At 36.2% G+C, this 21,034-nt stretch overlaps 4 protein-coding genes across 5 annotated transcripts; 2 read left to right on the top strand and 2 right to left on the bottom strand.

Moving 5' to 3' along the window:
- Positions 1-257: 257 nt before the first annotated feature.
- Positions 258-3,051, bottom strand: LOC141656714 (putative F-box/LRR-repeat protein At4g15060). 2 transcript variants are annotated; one of them, XM_074463719.1, is made up of 5 exons: positions 2,729-3,051; positions 2,564-2,614; positions 1,248-2,090; positions 973-1,143; positions 258-882 (listed from the first exon to the last, which is right to left on the bottom strand). In XM_074463719.1, the coding sequence occupies exons 2-5, from the start codon at positions 2,603-2,605 to the stop codon at positions 478-480; spliced, it is 1,461 nt and encodes a 486-aa protein (XP_074319820.1). In that variant the 5' UTR covers positions 2,606-2,614; positions 2,729-3,051; the 3' UTR covers positions 258-477. The 2 variants fall into 2 exon arrangements, with proteins under 2 accessions (XP_074319820.1, XP_074319819.1); XM_074463718.1 differs by having other exon boundaries at positions 2,564-2,607.
- A 183-nt stretch (positions 3,052-3,234) lies between these two features.
- LOC141656715 (acidic endochitinase-like) lies at positions 3,235-4,802 on the bottom strand. Its single transcript, XM_074463720.1, has 2 exons — positions 4,258-4,802; positions 3,235-3,900 (listed from the first exon to the last, which is right to left on the bottom strand). Exons 1-2 carry the CDS (start codon positions 4,615-4,617, stop codon positions 3,370-3,372), a joined length of 891 nt encoding a protein of 296 aa, XP_074319821.1. The 5' UTR covers positions 4,618-4,802; the 3' UTR covers positions 3,235-3,369.
- Positions 4,803-6,030: 1,228 nt separating this feature from the next.
- On the top strand, positions 6,031-8,331 carry LOC141654824 (uncharacterized). The gene is made up of 2 exons (XM_074461939.1): positions 6,031-6,370; positions 6,764-8,331. The coding sequence occupies exons 1-2, from the start codon at positions 6,031-6,033 to the stop codon at positions 8,329-8,331; spliced, it is 1,908 nt and encodes a 635-aa protein (XP_074318040.1).
- Positions 8,332-11,574: 3,243 nt separating this feature from the next.
- Positions 11,575-13,607, top strand: LOC141656704 (bark storage protein A-like). The gene is made up of 5 exons (XM_074463706.1): positions 11,575-11,875; positions 12,145-12,212; positions 12,503-12,658; positions 12,792-13,127; positions 13,272-13,607. The coding sequence occupies exons 1-5, from the start codon at positions 11,647-11,649 to the stop codon at positions 13,446-13,448; spliced, it is 966 nt and encodes a 321-aa protein (XP_074319807.1). The 5' UTR covers positions 11,575-11,646; the 3' UTR covers positions 13,449-13,607.
- Positions 13,608-21,034: the final 7,427 nt, after the last annotated feature.

Genomic DNA, 21,034 nt, shown 5'->3' with positions numbered 1-21,034 from the left:
CCGACTCATTCCTACTTTCTACAAGGCCAGGTTCATGTTGTTACTCGAAAAAAAACCGCCGTTGGGCGTCGCAATCTCAGCACCACCATCAATAGATGGGCTGTCCTGCTTGCCTCATCTCGTAACAACAATGATCACCAATCATCTGACCAAATGTCCGCCTCGCAGACCACCTATCCGCGAACCAACCAGGATCGTAGAAAGTGGTCGATCCCGTAATGGAACTAACATGCAACAACTATCAAAATTCACCAGCAAAAATAAAAAGTCATCCAACTATTATAAGTAAACCAATCCAAAAACAAAGACAATTTACCAATCTGCCACTTGTTTATTAACAAGTCACAAGTAAAAGCTCTCTAATACGGAGTATCATACATACAGTTTCCCCATAAATGATTTTCCTCCATCAAGTCTGACACATGGAGCAACTACAAAGAAACTAAAAATGGTTCCAAATTCATTTAAGTTCAGGTATCAGACTATCATCACCGTAACCTTTGGTGCAACAATTTTGGCAAGTTTACGAGCTCGTCTCTTAGCTGCTTTGTGTTGTGTACTAGGGTCCAACCAAAACACATTGCCTGTGCATGAATACCTAACGCCCGCTGGATCACATATGATTGTCTCAAGAGAACTTGCATAACTTACAATGGCTAGTGCAAGCTGAACATCGCAACTAGTTCCTGCAAAACCAACAAGTTCCAGAATCCTGAGCTTGGGATAACTTTGTTCCTCCTCATTCCTGTTTTCCACGACAGCTTCTCGAACAAAGCCTGTTTCCGAGTTGTTCATCTCCTCAATCTCATTCTCATTTTCAAGGTCAACTTCTTGCAACTCCCTAGCTTCTATAAGTTTTTCAGCAATAGTCATAAAATCTACCTATAGGAGAATAACACCATTGGAGGCAAGTCACCAACACAAGAGTCATTAGGCAAGAGTCAGACGCGAAAATTTAAGAGATTTGTTTACCTGCAATTTGAACTCCTCCAACATCGGACATGCCTTTAAGAAGCGTTTCATTGAAAGGATGCAACTATGACCCCAGCAAATTATTGTACAAGTGAAATGCTTCACATTTGGAAAAGTTGGTATAACTACTCCTTCAGGAATAGCCAAATTCATATGATTTGAGGAGATAGCCTGGTATGTAAGAAAATCATCATGATCGTCTTTGTATAATAATTAGTATTCCAGGAGAAAATTGTATTAGGATTGGAAATAAGAAATAGATAAATGATACTAACCTCAAACTCGAGGGAAAGTTTGTTGAGCTGCTTGGAGAAAAGAACAAGTTTGTTAAAGATTGGAAACGGAGACCTACAAAATCCACCACAAAAACTAGTTTCAACAAGCTTTGGCAAATTCTTGAACACCATACAAGGACCCTCATTATGTCGCTCATCTCTATATTGAAAGTAGAGTAGATTCTCCGCATCAATCTCAAGATATTCCAAATTGCCAGTGCTCATTAAGATGGTCAAGTATTTCAACTTGGACGTCCGCACTGTTAACCTAGACAGTGGGATTAATGACAGAAACAGTCGTTCCAAGTGGCGGCAGTGGAACAGTAGAAATTCTATAAATTCTTGGCTTACATTAACGTACTGAAGATGAAGCGATTGAAGGGCAGTAATGCCAGTATAACAAGGAGGATGCCTTAACATATCAAATCCTAAAGGGAAGCCCTTTTCTGAGTAGTCGTCGCCTAGTAGGCTAATTCCAGTCAAATCTAAGACAAGCTCCTTGACTCTTTTGGAAAGGGCAAACTTAACCCATTTTCCAAGCTGAGTAGCACAACTCGAATAATAATGAAACTCAACTCTAAACTTATCAATACAAGGACCTTGATGTATGTTGACTACTTGATTGATCCAAGCGAAATATTTACGAGACTCTGCAACATGTGTGAGGAAAGTAGCATATTCTTCAGGGTACATCGAATTAGGATCAAAGTCCAAATTAGTCAAATGATGAGTCCACATATATCTCCACCTTCTACTAAGAATGCTTGTTTGAGCTGCATTTTTCATTTCCAGTAAAGCTAAACACTCGTGCAGTAAATAATCTGGCAGTTCACTAATCCTATCCTGGAAATGGAAAATTCAGTTTGCTCAGTTACACATAAATTTCCACCCGCTTTTACCTAACAGAACTATTACTCCGACCGTCTCAATCATTTGTTTACCTTTGACTAAAAGGCCTCTCATAAAAAATACAAAGTATAAAGCAAAAGAACACAAAAGCTAACATGAGATGGACGATCAACCAATTGACGATACGGCAGACCTAATATAACAGACATAAGAATTCAGTGTAGTGACTTCAATTTTACATGTCAGACCGTCTCATACATTACTAACTGGCAAAAATATACGGAGTAGTTCTCGTATCCCTATCATTTGTTTACCTTTTACTCCATATTCTTAGGTAAGTTAGTCAAAGGTAAACAAATGATAATTTAATTCGTTGTTATTGTCCACTTGTCATCCAATAACAATCACCACAATTGTTCCTACATTATCGACAGACAAGAAGAGCAGAAATTGAGTGAATAAATTACCTTTGATCCTTGAGAAGACGAGATGTCCATTGAATTACACATCACTGTAAACTAAGAAACAACAGACTATCAGGAAATCAAACTAGGTGGCATAAGAGATTTGAGCAATGAAATAATTAATAGAAAAATGCAGAGAGAAAAAAAAAGTAAAATCAAACTACAAACCGTAAAAGGTCAGATCTGATGATGAACCAAGCGCCTGCAAATTTTTTCAAAATTGAAATTTGGTGACATATAAGGGAGTCCGTTTTTGAAATAATGCTCAAAAATAAAATAATTGTCGTTATGGGTCGGTTTTGAAAATAACTATCGAAATGGTGCGTAGAATCGGTTTTTACGAGCCTGTGTTGGGTTCAAACACGTCATACGTATTGGTGTGTTTATGAAAGAAAACACGCCATATCCAGTGGCGTGTTTCTTTAGCCCAATTTTCCAGCCCCAATCCAGTAGCTGGAATAAGTGAAAACTAAAGATTTGAAATCGTGCGTTTTAAAAGGAAAACTAGAATATTAAATTGCAACCTAACTCAAACCGCTCAAAATCCTACGTTTTATTATCGGAAAATGCATACGGTATCCATGGCTAGAAATTTTTGTATGTCAAAGTTTTTTTGAGCTGTAGAGTAGTACGGAGTAAATGTTAAGCAATTGATCATCCCAACAAGGAAAATATGGTGAATTCAAGAGGGAGAACTACTTTGCAGTAACTTCATTCAACTTACAGAATTACAGCCATTCATTTATTCAGTCGAAAAAGAACACACTACAAGGGCTCTTTCGATTATACTTCAAACAGGCTCAAAATACTTAGACACTACTCTTGATGGCGTTACTATAAGTGGTGTCAAAGAACCTAAACCAGAGCATGACCCCTCCATACTTAGGCGACGATTTAATTGTCGGTAATACTTGAGATATGAGAACTTGAGGCGGAATAAAACCGTTATTGGCAGCCCTTGTAGCAGCAGGAATGCCGAGGAATACTTGTCCAGCATTGACAGTAGACCACTTCCTCCAGGAAGCAAGTAGTTGGTTGGTGTTGCCATTGTATTGGCAAGCAGCCTTAGGGTTGTTATAGAATTGAACCCAAACGAAGTCAAAAACACCGGTATTGATGGCTGTACCTAGATGTGCATCCGGAAAAGGACATTGTGGAGCAGCAGATAGATAGACTTTCCTTTGTGAGGTACTGTGTCCTTGTAGTGCTCTGGCTAGGACATCGTAGTTTGCCCCTGTCCCTGCTTCTATGTCAAAATCTATGCCATCTAGTACCGCGTTTCCAAAAGGACGGGAGTTTGAGGTTCCGCCTAAGAAGGTGTTCCAAAGGAAGGTTGCAACCTGTGGAAGAATTCAACACATCATCAAATTGTATCCAAACAATCCAAACACAGCGTTAGTCGCTAAACCATCTTACAATAATTATACCATTTATTAAATCTAAAAGGTTAGAAGTTAGCCAAGTGGTGTTAGTCCAGTGGTAGCCGGGTTAAACCTTAAAGCTTATAGAAATGCAGGAGTTGAGAGGTCCCGCGTTCGACTACCAGTTGGGGCGATGGTCACTTAGCCACTGCAGCCCCTGAAAGGGGTGGCTTACATGGTCCATGTGGTGGTGCGGAAATGCATGGGCTCGGGGGGATTCAACCCCCTCGTCATAAAAAAAAAGGGTTAGAAGTTACAGGAGGAGTTAGTAAGGACCTGTTGTGCATCAGAAGGAGAGGAAAGGGAGTAAGTGCCAGCAGCTCCGCCCAACGAGAGAAGTACTTTGATACCGCTACTTTGGCAACTAGCAATATCATTTCCAAACCTACTGCAACTTCCTGCAATATTTGGGCTACAGTGACCAGCCAAGTTCAACTGAGGTGTCTGACCATTTCCAAATACATTCAGGAATCCAATATTTATGAATTTGTAATTTCCAGTGGCACAAGCGGTTGCTAAGGTGCCTTCCCCCGTGTTTTGGCCCCAGTACGTAGCAATTCCGGCACCATTGCAGAGGCTGACCAATAGGGATGTGAGTATTAACAATGGCAATGTAAAAACAGCCATGTTTAGCATATTGTTATAATGTTATGTGATGGAAGATATTAAAGCACAGCATACCTGGTTTATATATGCAGAAAAAGGTCACATTTTAGTCTCAGCAGACAAGTTTGAAGACAATCTTAAAGTTTTATGTTGAATAATAGAGAAAAACAAATTTATAGTCAATGAAATAGGTGTACATTCATTGATTCATTCATTGTCTGACTGAATGTTTCTACATTCTGATGACTTATAGGCAGATGCATTGACCCATTGACTTCAAATTGAATGATTGAGATGTTACATAACACTAACAGCATCTTTTTTCCGATTATGAGCTACGCAAATCAAGAGACGGTGTTACGTTTGATCTAATGTGTGTGGTTTTTCAATTATTGTGTACCTAAAGGACTAGCAACGTGTACGTAAGATAACCATTCATGCAGTAAATTATCTGGCAGTTCACTAATCCTATCCTGGAAATGGAAAATTCAGTTTGCTTAGTTACACATAAATTTCCACCCACTTTTACCTAACAAACTATTACTCCGACCGTCTCAATCATTTATTTACCTTTGACTAAAATGCCTCTCATAAAAAATACGAAGTATAAAGCAAAAGAACACAAAAGCTAACATGAGATGGAAGATCGACCAATTGACTATATAGCAGACATAATTGTAAGAAAACATCTATGTAATTCATGACATAAGATGTTATTAGTCTTACTTATTTTATGGTCATTAGTAAGAGATGTTTCTTTTGTAAATAATAAACATGTTACAATTCAAAAACATAGTCAAGCTGGTTATTACACACTAACATAGTTAGTTACTCTTAATCATAGTTAATGAGTTGGTTAAAGACTAACCATACATGTATATATACACAACTACCACACATTGTACAGTTAAGATTATTCAATATAACAAACACATTTATTTACTCACTGTGTTCATCTCTCTAGATATTTCTAGGATTACTACAATGGTGATCAAGATCTTCATCTTCTTCACATGGTATCTCGAGCCATAGGTTTCGATTCTGCAATTTTATATCATCGATATCTTCGCTGATGCAGGTTTACTCTTCACAATTGCTATATCAATTGTAATTTTTTTTTTCAATTCTTTACATTTCAACTTGAATCGTTTGACCGTTCTTGCTTCCGTTTCATATTGCTGTGATCCTTACTTAAGTTGATGCTACGATTCATCATAATCTGATCATTTTGCTGTCTTTTTCTTCCGCGATCATGAATCTCTGTTCTTCGATGCGTTATTCGCCTAATTTTCTCTTCAATTTCATCCTCTTTGCTGTTTTCTTTACAAAAATCACATAAAAATCCTAAAAATTAGGTATTCCTTTACAATTCTTTTCGATTCAATTTTTTTTTATCACAAATCACAGAAAAACCTCTGATAATCACCAATTCACGCTTTCATCATGCCTGATTCACCACATACAACTGATTCAGCCGATTCTTATGATGCTTATGATGATCCTCTATATGTTTCTACTTCTGATAATCATAATCAGAAGCTTGTTGACGTACCGTTTGATGGAACTGGTTTTCTCCTTTGGAAAAAGGATGTTTTAATGGCCTTAGCGTCTAAAAACAAGGAAGGATTTGTTACTGGCACTTGTCCTCAACCACCTACCACTGATAAAACCTATAGGAAATGGTGTCGTTGTGATTTACTTGTCACTAAGTGGATACTTAACTCTTTACACAAGAAAATTAAGGAAAATATGATGTATGTTAGCCATTCTCAGGAACTGTGGGGTGAGTTGGTTGAGAGATATGGACAGGTTAATGGCATGTAATTATATCAGTTGAAAAAGGATCTCAATGCCATCTCTCAAGATAATTTGCCACTCATTGATTACTATGGCAATCTGAAACGCACTTGGGAGGAAATTGATGACCTAGATCCCGTTCCCTTGTGCACTTGTGGTGCCTTAAACAGGTGTTCCTGTCACCTCCTTAAGAGAATGCTTGAGCGTGAGACACAAGGGAAGTTGATTCAACTCTTGATGGGGCTAAATAGCTCTGATGATAATGTCAGATCCCATGTTCTTACCATGGATATACTGCCTACTCTCAACAAGGTTCTAGGACTCTTACAAAAGGTTGAGAAACAGAAATAGATCATTGATTCTACTGATTCTCTACCAGAGGCTAATGCATATGTAAGTCTTAGAGCTTCTTCTGCTAAAGATGATTATTCTGATTCTGCTCATAAGAAACCAAGAGTTGAGGATGAGGTTGAGAGAGCTAGGAAGGTGTGTTCTCACTGTAAAAAGATAGGCCATCTGGTGGAAGAATGTTATCAGTTGCAGACCTGCTCTTACTGTAACATTCTTGGGCACATTCGTGAGCATTGTTACACGCTCAAGAAGCACAGGGCTGCTCAGCTCAAGGCAGAAAGAGGAGGACATTCACATAGAGGAGGCCGAGGCAGAGGCCGAGGTGGTTATAAAAGAAGAGCCAACAATGCTGATACAGCTTCTTCTTATGATGATGACTACTATGAATTTGAGATGACACCATTGCAGGATGAAGGATATGCAGGATATGTAGGGAAGAATGAAAGATTGGTTTCTGGACTTGTGGACACCATTACTGACAGGGTCCTTAAGAACATTTCCAAGAAATTTGACCCTTCTAGCAATTCTGGTGTTGGATCTTCTGCAGGAGCAATGAATGCTACTTATTCTATGAGTTTTTCAGGTATTTCTGAATCCTCACATGCTTATGCAGTTTCAAATTTATCACATGCCTCTAGTTGGATTATAGACACAGGTGCATCTGACCACATGACTGCTAATCCAGCATTATTACATGACATATGTGACCTTGATAGACCCATACTGGTTTATTTACCAGATGGCACTACTAAGTTAGTGCATCAATATGGCACTATGCATCTCACACATCATATTACCCTGCATAATGTGTTTATTGTGCCTGGTTTTAAACAAAACCTACTGTCTATTGGAACTTTATTACAACATTCTGACATGACAGTTACTTTCTTTCAAAATGAATGTTGGTTCCAGGACCTTTCAAGTAAAACAGTGTTTGCCAAAGCAAGGAAACATGCTGGTTTATACAGGATCACTGAAGATTTAGTTTCTAAAAAGAGCACTAGGGAAAATTCTAGTCTAAGCTCAATACTAAATAAACATGTTCAGTCTAATACTTGTATGCAAGATTCTGATGTTTTTCTTTTGCATAAAAGACTTGGACATACCTCTGTTGACAAGTTGAAACATGTACCAGGATTTCAATATTGTAATCAAAGGAGTTTTGATTGTCAGATTTGTATTCTTTCTAAACATCATGCTTTACCTTTTCATAGAAGTATGTCACATGCTGCACACCCTTTTGAATTACTCCATATGGATGTTTGGGGACCATATAGAGTGCCCTCTATGACAGGGGCCAAATCATTTTTGACTATTTTAGATGATCACACTAGAACTACTTGGATTTATCTGATACAAACCAAGCAACAGGTTCCCTCCTTTATCAAGGATTTCCTAGTTTACATTGAAACACAGTTTCATGGAAAAGTCAAAGTCATTAGGACAGATAATGGATCTGAATTCATACAGGGGCCTTGTTATAGGATGTTTAGTGAAAGGGGAATAATGTTTCAGAATAGCATTGCTGGTGTTCCACAACAAAATGGAAGAGTAAACGTAAGCATAGACATTTGTTGGACACAGCAAAAGCATTGAAAATACAATCTAATTTACCTATTAAATTTTGGGGAGACTGTTTACTTACTGCAGCATACTTAATCAATAAGATGCCTGTAGCGTTGTTACAGTGGAAAACACCACATGAACTTTTGTTTGGTGACTTACCCAGATATGATGAGTTGAGAGTTTTTGGTTCATTATGCTTTGCTACAGTACCTGCAAAGTTGAGGGATAAACTAGGATATAGAACAAGAAGATGTATTTTTTTGGGATATCCTTTTGGCAAAAAGGGCTACAAGCTATATGATTTAGAAAAGCACATTATTTTTGTCAGCAGGGATGTGATTTTTAAGGAACACATATTCCCTTATAGACAATCTGTTTCAAATGACAATCTTCTTGATTCCATTCCTGATAAACCTCTCATTAGTCCAGCTACTGTATCCAATAAAAATATCAATAAAAATGTTTCCAATTCTGATCAATTCCATCTAGTTACTGATATATGGAATGAGCAAGTTATTGAGCAAATAGACAATTCTGAGATATCTACATCAGTTATTAATGATACTCAGATGAATATTTCCAGTGATAGTGAAAGGATTCTGAATGAATCAGTGGTTAATGAAGAAGCATTAAGGCATAGTTCTTCTACCACACCTGAAGATAGTTCTTCAGGGCAGCATGACAATAATCAGTTAATTTCTGATTCTAGAACTACTGATCACAGACAGTTAGTCTCTGCTAGTGATGGAGTCAGGCGATCAGACAGGTTCAGAATACCTTCTTCTAGACTGAAGGGGTATCACTGTCCCTTGAATAAGAAAATTTCCAAACAAAAGGACGTGCACACTAGTCTACATGCTAGTATCCTTGACGAACTTTCAATGTTTGACCCCACTTATATTTCATCTTTATGTCATGTTCTATCTGAACATGAGCCTACTAGCTTTAGTCAGGCCAGTAGAGATGAAAGATGGTTAGAAGCAATGCAAAAGGAAATAGATGCCTTAGAAGCAAATAAAACTTGGACTCTCACTGAGTTACCCAAAGGAAAGAAAGCAATAGGTTCTAAATGGGTGTACAAGATCAAGCATAGAGCAGATGGATCCATTGAAAGGTTCAAGGCAAGGTTGGTTGCTAAAGGCTACACAAAAGTGAAAGACAAAGACTACAAATACACCTTCTCACCAGTGGCTAAACTAGCAACTGTTAGGACACTAATTGCTTTGGCATCTGCTAGAGGTTGGCTATTGCATCAATTGGACATCAACAATGCCTTTCTACATGGTTACTTAGATGAAGAGGTATATATGTTACCACCACAAGGTTACAAAACAGAGTTTTCTGGGCAAGTATGCAAGCTACAAAAATCCTTGTATGGTTTAAAACAAGCATCCCGACAGTGAAATCTTGAGTTGACTAAATTTTTGTTAAGTTTAGGCTTCTCACAATCCCGGCAAGACTATTCACTATTCACAAGGACCAATACAGATTCAGGATCATTCTTAGTGGTACTTGTCTATGTTGATGACGTCTTGATAACTGGAGACAACCAACAGGAGATTCAACATGTCAAGGATAGTTTACATGCAACCTTCACCATCAAAGATTTAGGTTTGATGAGGTATTTCTTGGGTTTGGAAGTTGCAAGGAATGAATCAGGGATAACAGTCAACCAAAGGAAATACACCTCGGATATCATAAAAGATCTGAAGCTTGAGGACTGTGCACCAACAAATTTTCCTTTACCAAAAGGTTTGCACCTAAGCACAGACCAAGGGGATTTATTAGAGGAGCCAGAATCTTACAGAAGACTAGTAGGAAGACTGCTGTACCTGAATTTGAGCAGGCCCGATATATCCTATGCTGTCCAGCATTTAAGTCAATTCTTGACGCAACCAAGAAAACGTCACATGCAAGCTGCTATTCATGTCGTGAAGTATCTAAGGCACACAGTAAATGCAGGTTTATTCTATCCTGCTGCTGGTAATCTACTTCTTAGAGCATACAGTGATGCAGATTGGGGGAAATGCTCTTTTAGTTGTAGATCACTAAGTGGATACTGCATCTTCCTTGGTAATTCCTTAATCTCCTGGAAGACAAAGAAGCAGAGAACTGTGAGCAAGAGTTCCACGGAGGCAGAGTATAGGTGCATGTCCTATACTACTAGTGAAATGGTGTGGTTGGAAATACTTCTTGCAGATTTGGGAGTGAAAGTACAGCAACCCATTGATTTGTTTTGTGACAATGTAGCTGCTGAACACATTGCACGCAACCCGGTATTTCATGAAAGAACCAAGCATCTAGACATAGACTGTCATTATGTGAGGGATAAATTGCAAGAAGGGTTTCTCACAACCAAGCATGTTAAATCAAATATGCAGCTAGCTGACTTGATGACCAAGCCCTTGGGATCTCAGCAGCATCATTTTCTTTCAGAAAAACTTGGCATGAAGTTTCTATCTCCAAGCATAGTGTGACGATCCGCACACTTGAACCCTTAGATTTATTTTATGCTTATGTAATTTCATTTTCCCTTGTACATTTGTCGTAAGTATTTTCTTAGTAGTTTTAGAATAGGTTTCCATAAATAGGTATATCGCTATTTTGAACTAAACTTGTAAATTCAATGTCTTCTGCTACCAGGATGTAATAATCAAATTTTCCTCTTTAGGGAGTACTAGTGAATGAAAATCTACTTCCTACCTTGTGCCTTCGTATTGCTTGTTGTTGCTTTGTTGTGAACGAGTCTTTGCCTTCACTTTACTAACAAGCCGTGTTTGTGGAATCGACACTAGGATCCCGATTCACACCCCGAGACCCGAGTATCGTGCTAGTGGGCGATCCCTCACTAGTACGAAGATTCTTGTTGCTTGCATCTTGCCTTGAGACGGGCAAGGGTGCGCGCCACGGTCCGGCAAAAGTAGCGGACCGTGACACATAGCTTGAAGGGGGAGTGTTGAGTTGATATCTTGCTCTCTACTCAAGTCCAGCTTGAAGGCCCAATTTCCATTCCTCGATAATGGGCCCAACACCGGGTCACTGCCACCTTATCAGAAACAGTACAGCATATATACCACTTGATGCGTTTTATGGTTTGAGAATTTATTCATATGATACACATGTATAAATTATACTCCATAGATTAAGCAGCTGGGATGGACCCTCTTAAAATAAATTATTTTGGTGAATTTAGAACGATTCTAGTTCACACATTGTATAAAATGTAAATTAAATATCCTGTGTGACATCGCCTATATAAACTCACAGGAAATAGCATATTCTACTCATTAACTTTCATAATAACATACGTATTTGCACTAACACATTCACAAATTAAAAAAAAAAATGGCTAGTATGATGAAACTACTAGCGGTAGTGGTCGGGCTCCTATTCCTGGTGCCCGACACCATGCAATTACCCGTTAATCACCCGCTTCACTCCGTTGTGGAGCGACTTACAGTTGATGCTGGGTCCTATTTGGGACTTGTTATTTCTACTAGTGGAGATGAGAGTTTACTTACTAACTCTACTGACTACGAACCTAGCCTTACCGTTCCTTACATTATCTTTGCTGGTATATATATAGAAAGCCCTTTCTCTATCGTTACTACTAATATACGTACGGAGTAATTTTTTCTTATAAATAATATGCAAAAAAAAATTTGCACAAAAGTTGTATAATAGATTCATCGAAATAGTTGTGAATATGAATAAGCATGGAATACGTATAACTCAATAAAATAATTTTGTTAAGCAAAAGTGTAAGACATTTTGAGTTTTGAATTTGACCGTAATAGATTCATCGAAATATTTGTGAATATGGATATGGATATGGATATGCAGGGAGGAAGTTCAGCTTTGGGACATTCAAGTCCAAACCAGTGGTCCATGTCCTTGCTGGGAAGCCAATGGTAGGTTTTACCATCCTAATTACCTTGAGGATTGAGAAAAAAAAATACTACGATATAATTTTGGCATTTTGCCATACAAATATGATATGATATATTATACGGTTTAAAATATACGAAACACCTTGACCGTACCTATATTTGTATTCGTAAAAAAAATTTGTTTGTTTTATTATTGTTCATCGTTCACTACTACAAAATCGCTTTTATAAAACGGCTATATTAGAACTGCTCCCTTCACTTTAAACAGGTGACTTATTTAAACTTTTGTGTAATATATGATCAACGTACAGGCAAATGTCGCGGCGACCGTACAGATGATGATAGATTGGTTCCCGATCAAGGGAATCATCAACTATGGATCTGCTGCAACTCTTAGCAATCAAGTCATCATCGCTGATGTTGTTATTCCGTCTCAAGTCGCTTTCACCGGTGTCTGGAGATGGGAGGTACATACTCCGTCCCAAATTTTAACAATGCTTTTATATTTCGACCCAGCTCATTTTTCTTTAATTATCTCGAAATATAAAATTAAAGTAGGACAATAAAATTGGAATGAACCGCGCGTTCTTTAACACGCAGGAATACGAGTCAAAAGTAAAGTATCCATCATTGAAGATAGGAGAATACAATGTGCCAAAAGCAGGAGCAAACTATTTGGGACACATTACATCCTTAAAAACCGAACTATACGAACCAACAGGCAGCGGCTCCAGGACTTACTTTTTCGATGTACACGCTGAATGGCTTCAGCTCGCTGCGCGAATTAACTTTGGCGAGCGTCCCACTGTTCATATCGGTGAAGCCTACCGTTGTGGTTCGTCCGATATTTACGTGTCCAACTCTGCCTACGGTGCCTTCCTCAACAAGAAACTCAACATCACTGTTGCTGATAGCGCAAGTGCTGCCGTCGTTGCGGTTTGTTTCCATTTTTTTTTTACTTAAATTAATTAGACTTATTTCACATTCTTAAAAAAATACTTTGGATTAAAATACTCGTCACAAAAAATATATGGTTTTGCACTTTTGCGTATATGTGATGGTATAAATGTTATGTTACAGACGTCGATAGCAAATGGAGTGCCACACATTGTGATCAAAGGAGCATCAAACAGGCCTGGAACGGAATACGATGCGAGATTATCCGAAGTGACTAAGAAAAACGTTCTAAAAACAGTTTCAGCATTCATTGGAGGCCTGTCCGGGGAGTCCCAAAAGGCAAACGCTAACGTCTACTAAGAAGTTGCGTGCGCTCTTTGTCGTCGCTGCTTCGGCCTTCCTATTTTCCTATTTATGCTTTATCGATCGTTTATGTTTTTCATTGTTCCTGGTTTTATGTAATTTCAGTTGTTTTGTGTACTAATAAAAATGAGTTGGGACTATAATGGTCATGAATCATGTGATAGACTAAAAATGAGAGGAGAGTGAAATTATATGGAGACGTTTTACTGGTAAACGAACTCAATTAATAGCATAAATGATTAGCCTTTAAATAGGCATACAAACTAACTCATGCACTCCTAAACTTGTGGGATAACAACCCACGATTTCCTCAACTCACCACTACGACATACCCTAAAATCTAATTAGCCACATTATTAGGAATTTATTAACCACTAGCATGATTATAGCAAACCAACTTTGACTACGAGTATTATTTTGGAACATAAAATCCAACATCATGATGGAAGAGAGCTCTTGTCAATGCTTTTTTAATGTACTAGGTAGTATATTACTCCGAATAAAATATATTTGCACCGTTGTAAATCTTAGCTTGTTATCTATTACTCGTATGCTTGTTGGGGTCGTTGATTGAGGGAGCATCGACCAATAACTTTTGATGAATATCATCCGATTTTATCAAGAATTGAGTCGGGGAGGACCACTCGATTAGATGATAGTATTATAAACAATAGGAAAAAATAGAAAACACTTACATTTTTCTTTAATATGTTTAGTTAAATATGTATACGTCAAGTACAAAACATTGATTATGATTAACTAGCCAGCCTCGTTTGGTTCATGTAGGTGTTGAATTACTCTGATAATTTGCAACTCACTGGAATCCAAATCCCATATACAATTCACATGAATTGATAAAAACATGTATGGTTGCCTTGGAGGAGTTTGTTTTTCGTTCCCATGAATTGAAATCCCTTGTATTGTTTATTGTTTGGTGGAACGGTGTCAATTCACCTAATTTTAATTTCTATTACCAATATGCCCCTCCTAATATTACTAACACCTAATTTCTCTTTTTTAAGGGCAAATGAGTAAATTTGGTTAGAAAAGGATGTAAGAGTTTCTAATAACCAAAGAGAGGGTGAGTAATTGAACTCCCCCATTATGTAGGAGTTGTAAACTCCTCCATTTTACATAAAAAAGAGTAACCAAATAAGTAAGTTTTGAAAAACACAATTCATGGGATTATGAAATTCCCATGAATTAATAGGTAACCAAACGAGGTCTTAATATTACTTTTAGTTAAATATTTTATATGTTATCTCTTAAATACTTTGAAGTTAAATCATAAAAAATAATACATGAGAAAGTTAACGTTGATAGTTGCATTATAGATATGTTTGACATAATTATATATAATTGTTTAAAAAACAAATGGTGCAAATTCTAGCTTTGCAAGACACAACCAAGACATTTGAATAAGTTGAGTTTGGACCATATATGTTTGATACATAAATATCACACGTTATACATAAAAAATTAAAAATTACATAAAATTATATTCACATCATTTTGAACAAATATTAATTGATTTTGGGATTGAGGCTCTGATGTTGTTGTTGTTATATTAATTGATTAGAAACATAACGTATCGTGAAATGATATAATTTAAGAACTTAATGTTGATTGTTTCATTACTCAAATAAATTTTATTTTAATTAATATGATATTTGATCAGTCAAAAATTTATTAATAAAACGTTGAAAATGTATAATTAATTATCACTTATTAGTTTTAATTAAAATTGTATGTGTTTTATTTTAAAAAATTGAAGTTAAACCTAAAAAATTAAATTTCAGAAAAATTATTACCTAGTAAATGATAAAAATTATTTAATAAACTAAGCTAGCAGGTGTACATAACCAAAAATTCATGTGGTATCTATATGATACGTGACTATTTCATAGTGTTTTACCGCTTATTTAATGCCTTATCACATGTCATTTCCGCTCTTTGGAGCGATTTTTGGTACTAATTGCTTCCCTTTAGTCCATTTGGCTTTGAATAATATTTTGTAAGTGAAACAAGGCAAAATGTGACGGAATCTAAGCATTTTGGAGCCATTTGGATGGAGCAAGGACTCGGGTGCAGAATCCTAGCTTGGATGGAAGAAGTCCCGTCTCGCTTAAGGACCCTTTGGATGAGCTCCCAAGACTCCTTTATCCTTAAAGAGAAGTTAGGAAGCAAATAAAGTCGTCCCTATAGCCATTCCTATGGGACAATGACCGGTATGGAAGAAGGGAAGCAAAGGATAAAGGCTGGAGGCCGTCCCTATGCCCATCCCACCGGGACGACCTCAGGGACCATAATCCGTACCGGCCGGGATGAATTTCATCCCACCGGGACGGTTCACTTCACCCATTTTTCTTCCAATTCACCTCTATTTGTTTTACAAACACTATATACCCCCACTTTGTAATGTTTGAGAAAAACAAAACCCTAGATCTAGTTTTCCATTTCCAAGTTTTGAACTTTGTTAATCTTTCCTTAATCCTTTCATAATTAGCCTTTAATTTCTCGCAAATTAGCCTAGTTTTAGATCCAGTTTTGGGTTGTAAGAAGATTGAAGTGATTCACTTTTCTAATCAATCCAAGTTTCATACTTTTGCAATCTAGTTGGTATAATTTCCTTCCCTTGTTCATTTGTTTACATTTGTCTTTCATTTTAGTTTTGCATATTAGTTTAACTAGTATAAATCTCGTGCATGCATGCACGGTATTTATAGATAATTCACTTTATAATAATGTATTATTTATAGATTTTAAATAGACACGTAATTAATTTTTCATATTTTAATATGAGAATAAAAAATAAAATGGAAAACTAATCAATAGAATTAAGTAGAGTCATGAAATATGTATTTTAATAAAACTTTTCCACCACATACTTCGTAACTAATAATTCCAATTTATAAATTTTCTCAGATAGTTTTATTGAATTTTGTTTTCAAGAAATTAATAATATCAGTTCATAGTTTTTTTTTATACTAATTAAGTACATGTTAAGTTTTTTTATATGAAACTAATAATATCAATTTATAGGTTTTTCATATACAAATTTTTAGATTTATATACCAGTTTTATTTTATTATAATTAAATGAATATAATTTAGTTCAAAAAATATTATAGTGAATAAAAGATTATATGGTAATTAAAAGATAAATCATTTAATAAAAAGAACCCTTGTTTCCTTATTTAAGTAGATTCCTTTTGGAGGAAAAATGTTTGAGAATTTATATTCTCTTAAGGGTGTGTTTGGATAACAAAAGTGGAGGGAAAGGGAGGGGAGGGGGAAGTAGGGAAGGGAAAGGGAGAGAAGGGAGGGAGGGGGAATGGAGTGTGATTGCTTGGATACAATTTTCCTCCAAATCTTGCCTATTGTGGAAAGATTTTGATTAGGCTTGGAAGAGAAAAATTGGATCCCTTTAAATCTCTCCCCTTCCATTTCCCTCTATCCTCATTTGCTATCCAAACAAGAGATTTTAAATTCCCTACTCTCCCTCCCTTTCTTTTCCCTCCAAATCCTTCAATCCAAACACACCCTTAGTATATAGCAGGATTGTAATACTCCGTATTTTATAATTATATAAATAATACTATATTGTATTTTACATGAATTATGCTTGAGACGGAATAATAAAATACTCACTTTCATCCACTCTTTTCTTCCCTATCTCCTAAAACGGATTATTCAGGTTTTCTTCATCTTTCCTTTTTGGGAAACTTTTTATTAATATTATACTTCTACCTCTCTCCACTCATCAAACTCCACCATATCCTTTATTAATATTTAATTCTAATTATTCCTACCTCTCTCCAATAACCAAACCCTACCCATCTCCTTTATTAATATTTAATCCTAATTATTCATACTTCTCTCCAATTACCAAACCCCACTCATATCTTTATCAATATTATACTCCCCACCCTTAATCCCCGTGCCCACTTCAAAGGAGAAGAAAAGAGTGGTTGGGAGGGAGTAAGTAATAATTATTACTAGGTGGTAATGATAATAATTGATATGTGGGTAGTTTATGCCATTTCACCTCCCGTTTCTCATGCATTTTGCCTCCTTTAGCGCGTTTTTAGCTCACTCTCGCTCGTGTTTTGCCCTTTTTTCCATGTAACTCGATATTATGACTCCCCGTACTCTTTTGTAGAGATTTGGCCTTGGAAAAGGCAAGATGGAATGAAGACCGAGTGAAGGAGCTAGCTCGTGTTAGCTTGAAAAGAAAAAGGGTTGAAAAAGGCTGAGAGGTGTGTTCTGCCGGCACACCGGCAGCCGGTTCTGCCACCGGCAGAACACCCTATTGACATTGCCAAAGGAAAAGGGAAGAAGTATCAAGATCGATTCTGCGCACGGAAAGCACTGTCCACCCACCTACAGAGCACAACAAAGACTTGTTGATTTGGAATTGAAGGAGGATAAATTATTTGGTCTCGCTAACGGTAGGCTGACTGGTAGCCGGCCAACCGGTAGAGCACTCTACCACGAAGAATTTGAAGAATCAAGATCAGTGTTCTCTGCAGAGCCAAGAACCTGGCCCACCTACAGAACACACTTGCTAGTTTTTTTCAAAATTTCAAGTTCAAATTGCAATGACCTCAAGCTACGGTGAGATCGACCGTGGCGGCCCGCCCGTAGAACGATCAAGTCGCTGGATTTGGGCTTTGTTTCCTCTTCTTTTCTAAATCCAATGAAAGACTATAAACACCCCCTCCCTTAACCATTTGTACACACAACCTTGACCCAGATCTAATTTATTTCCCTTTTTCAAGTTTCAAACTTTGCTAATTACTTTGTTAATCTTCCCCTAATTAGAACAAGTTCTTCAATAATTATACCATTATTAGTAGTAGAAATTGGGTTGTAAGAAGATTGAAGCCACTTCCTTTCTTATTTTCAATCCAAGTTCCTTTCTTTAAAATATAATTTTATACATTCCGAATAAATGAAATTAATGGCATATAACCGGAATGAATTACAAATCGGAATAAATGAAACTAATTACAAATGATTGATTTACATAATTTTTTTTTAAAAAAAATAACAATAAAATTACATAATTACGAGAAGGATTTATATTTAATTACGGGATTGAATTACATATAATGCGAATAAATTACATGCATATTTTTTAAAAATAGATAGTACGATATATTTAAAAAAAAAATCATGGCGGAGTATTTACTTACAGTAAAAAAACTCGGCAACTTAACTATCAGCCGCGCACACCGAAAATGGTAGGTGACAATGATAGGCTACCGAGTAAATTTACTCTTCAACAAGCGTTTCAAGCAAAATTTATTTTTTTTATTTCTCTAAAAAAGAAATAAATGTTGACATTTATTGAAATATTTAAATTTACAAATTTTTAAAAATTATAACACAAATGATTAACAATTGTTTTAATAAATATTTTTTTTAAAATATAACACGATAATTAAACAATTGTAAAACTTTAACATATGTTTTTTTTTAAAAAAAAAAAAAATCCTCTCAGATTTGTAAAGAAAGTCGTTCATCACCGAGGATTTATTTACTTGGAGCAAAAATTATGGCAACTTTACTATCAGTCGCGCACTCTGAACTCGGAAGATGATAATGATAGGCTGCCGAGTAATTTCTACTTCGACAAGTACGTTTTACATTTCTATTTATACATTCAATACCAAAAAAAGACATTTCTATTTATACATTTAATTCCATATGAGGTGTGTAGTGATGACAGAGGTACATCCGTACAGGTGACGGTGACATTCACTCTACTAAATTCTTCAACAGTATAAAATGTGTCGCACTCCCGAATCACCAATTGAGGTTGAAGGTCGGTGCTATGGTGATGTTTCTGCAAAACATTGATCAATCACGTGGGTTGTATAACGGTACGAGACTAATTGTGACTGATCTAGGGGAACGCGTTATAAGATGTACTGTCTTAACTGGTAGTCATAAAGGTGGTAGAGTGCATATTGCTCGACTAACACTTACTCCATCGGACACCAGTAGATTTACGGTACGTTTCAGTAGAAGGCAATTCCTCATCGCTGTTTGTTTTGAGATGACGATAAACAAGAGTTAAGGGCAGTCTTTATCTCAGATCAGCATCTATCTTCCAAGACCAGTGTTTAGTCATGGTCAGCTTTATGTCGCACTTTCCAGAGTCACCCGAAAAGAAGGCTTGAAAATTCTAATTTGTGATTCAGATATGCGTACTTCTACTACGACTACTAATGTAGTCTATCATGAAATTTTTCAATTTTTAGAATAATTTGCATATGTTAAAATTGATTATTAAATTATATTTCTTTTATCGGGATGTAAAGTTTTTTATGTATGCAAATTTTATTTACAATAGTAGATCACGTTATTTCTTTTTAAACCATTGCACGTGAACACGTATTTGTAACAAGTTTAAACATTAATTATGTAGATCGCTGATTTAGACCAACTATATAAGTAAAATAGAAATGCAATAAAAAAAAAAATACATCCAAAAACATTAATACCGGCCCAAATACATACTGCACGGGTTTAAAACTAGTTACACTATATTTCCCCATTTATATCCATTTCTATCTCCAACCCTCATCCCTTCCCTCCATTTTTTAGTTCATTTTATCTCTATTACTCCCTTAATTATTACTCAAATCCCAAACAAGCCCTAAAGAATGTCCCTTCTAACCGGGGTATATCTCCAATCAATCCGTCTCATTATAGATAGAAACTATCCGTCTAAAGTTATAAATGGATAGTGGCTCTCTCACAAAATACGAGTGGAGGGCAAATGAGATATTCATTTTCTACCCACTTGCACTATCCACTTTCATTTTGTAAGAGGAACACTATTCGTCTACTACGAATTTGTGATCTCAAATGAAACGTACCATATGTCCCAGTTAGTGCAGTGATATTCAAAAATGCACGTGTTATTTTTTTATTAGTAATCCGTATTACATAACCAACACCACTTATTTCTTATCATTCCTCGTTTTCCCTGGATTGTGGACACACTCATTTTTGGCCCTTGGACAAAATAATACGATGGTTACTTGGTTAGTGGTTACTAGACCTGTCAAAATTCGACCCGACTCGAAAACCCGACCCGATCCGACCCGGTTTTTTAGGGTTACAAACCCGGTTTTTTCGACCCGTGACCCGTTTGACCCGAACCCGAAATGACCCGTTATTTTAGGGTCGAGACCCGACCCGAACGGGTCGAATTGTTAATTAATCAAAGGTAAATCAAGAATTTTATTAAAATATTAATATTTATATATTATATTTGAAAAATTAGTTAAAAAAATATTTTTTTTATTACTTAAAATTACAAAAACAACTAAAAAGTTAATTTTATATAACTTTTATAATATTTAATAATAAAATAATTATTAAAAAAGCTTTATTTTAATAATTATGTCAATATAATTAATGTAAACGTTGAATATGATTAAAATATTAATTTTAAATATGATTTACATTTTAAAAAAAATTTTTTTTAATTAAAAAAATCGTTTAAAAAAGACGTTAGAGATTATTTCTTGACCCGTATTATGACCCTAACCCGACCCGTGACCCGTA

This window comes from Silene latifolia, chromosome 5 (genome assembly GCF_048544455.1).
Source record: "Silene latifolia isolate original U9 population chromosome 5, ASM4854445v1, whole genome shotgun sequence".
Taxonomy (NCBI): Eukaryota; Viridiplantae; Streptophyta; class Magnoliopsida; order Caryophyllales; family Caryophyllaceae; genus Silene; species Silene latifolia.
This window is presented reverse-complemented; position numbering and strand designations above follow the sequence as displayed.

Bases quoted from the DNA above. Each gene is read 5' to 3' on its own strand.
- LOC141656715 (XM_074463720.1), bottom strand. From the start codon at position 4,617: ATGCTAAACATGGCTGTTTTTACATTGCCATTGTTAATACTCACATCC. The intron at 3,901-4,257 runs GTCCTTACTAAC...ATTCTTCCACAG, and splicing joins CTCCTTCTGATGCACAACAG to GTTGCAACCTTCCTTTGGAA.
- LOC141654824 (XM_074461939.1), top strand. From the start codon at position 6,031: ATGCCTGATTCACCACATACAACTGATTCAGCCGATTCTTATGATGCT. The intron at 6,371-6,763 runs GTGAGTTGGTTG...ATTCTCTACCAG, and splicing joins CCATTCTCAGGAACTGTGGG to AGGCTAATGCATATGTAAGT.
- LOC141656704 (XM_074463706.1), top strand. From the start codon at position 11,647: ATGGCTAGTATGATGAAACTACTAGCGGTAGTGGTCGGGCTCCTATTC. The intron at 12,659-12,791 runs GTACATACTCCG...TTTAACACGCAG, and splicing joins CCGGTGTCTGGAGATGGGAG to GAATACGAGTCAAAAGTAAA. The intron at 13,128-13,271 runs GTTTGTTTCCAT...GTTATGTTACAG, and splicing joins CAAGTGCTGCCGTCGTTGCG to ACGTCGATAGCAAATGGAGT.
- LOC141656714 (XM_074463719.1), bottom strand. From the start codon at position 2,605: ATGTGTAATTCAATGGACATCTCGTCTTCTCAAGGATCAAAG. The intron at 2,091-2,563 runs GTAATTTATTCA...TTCCATTTCCAG, and splicing joins CGTCTTCTCAAGGATCAAAG to GATAGGATTAGTGAACTGCC. The intron at 1,144-1,247 runs GTTAGTATCATT...CTTACATACCAG, and splicing joins AACTTTCCCTCGAGTTTGAG to GCTATCTCCTCAAATCATAT.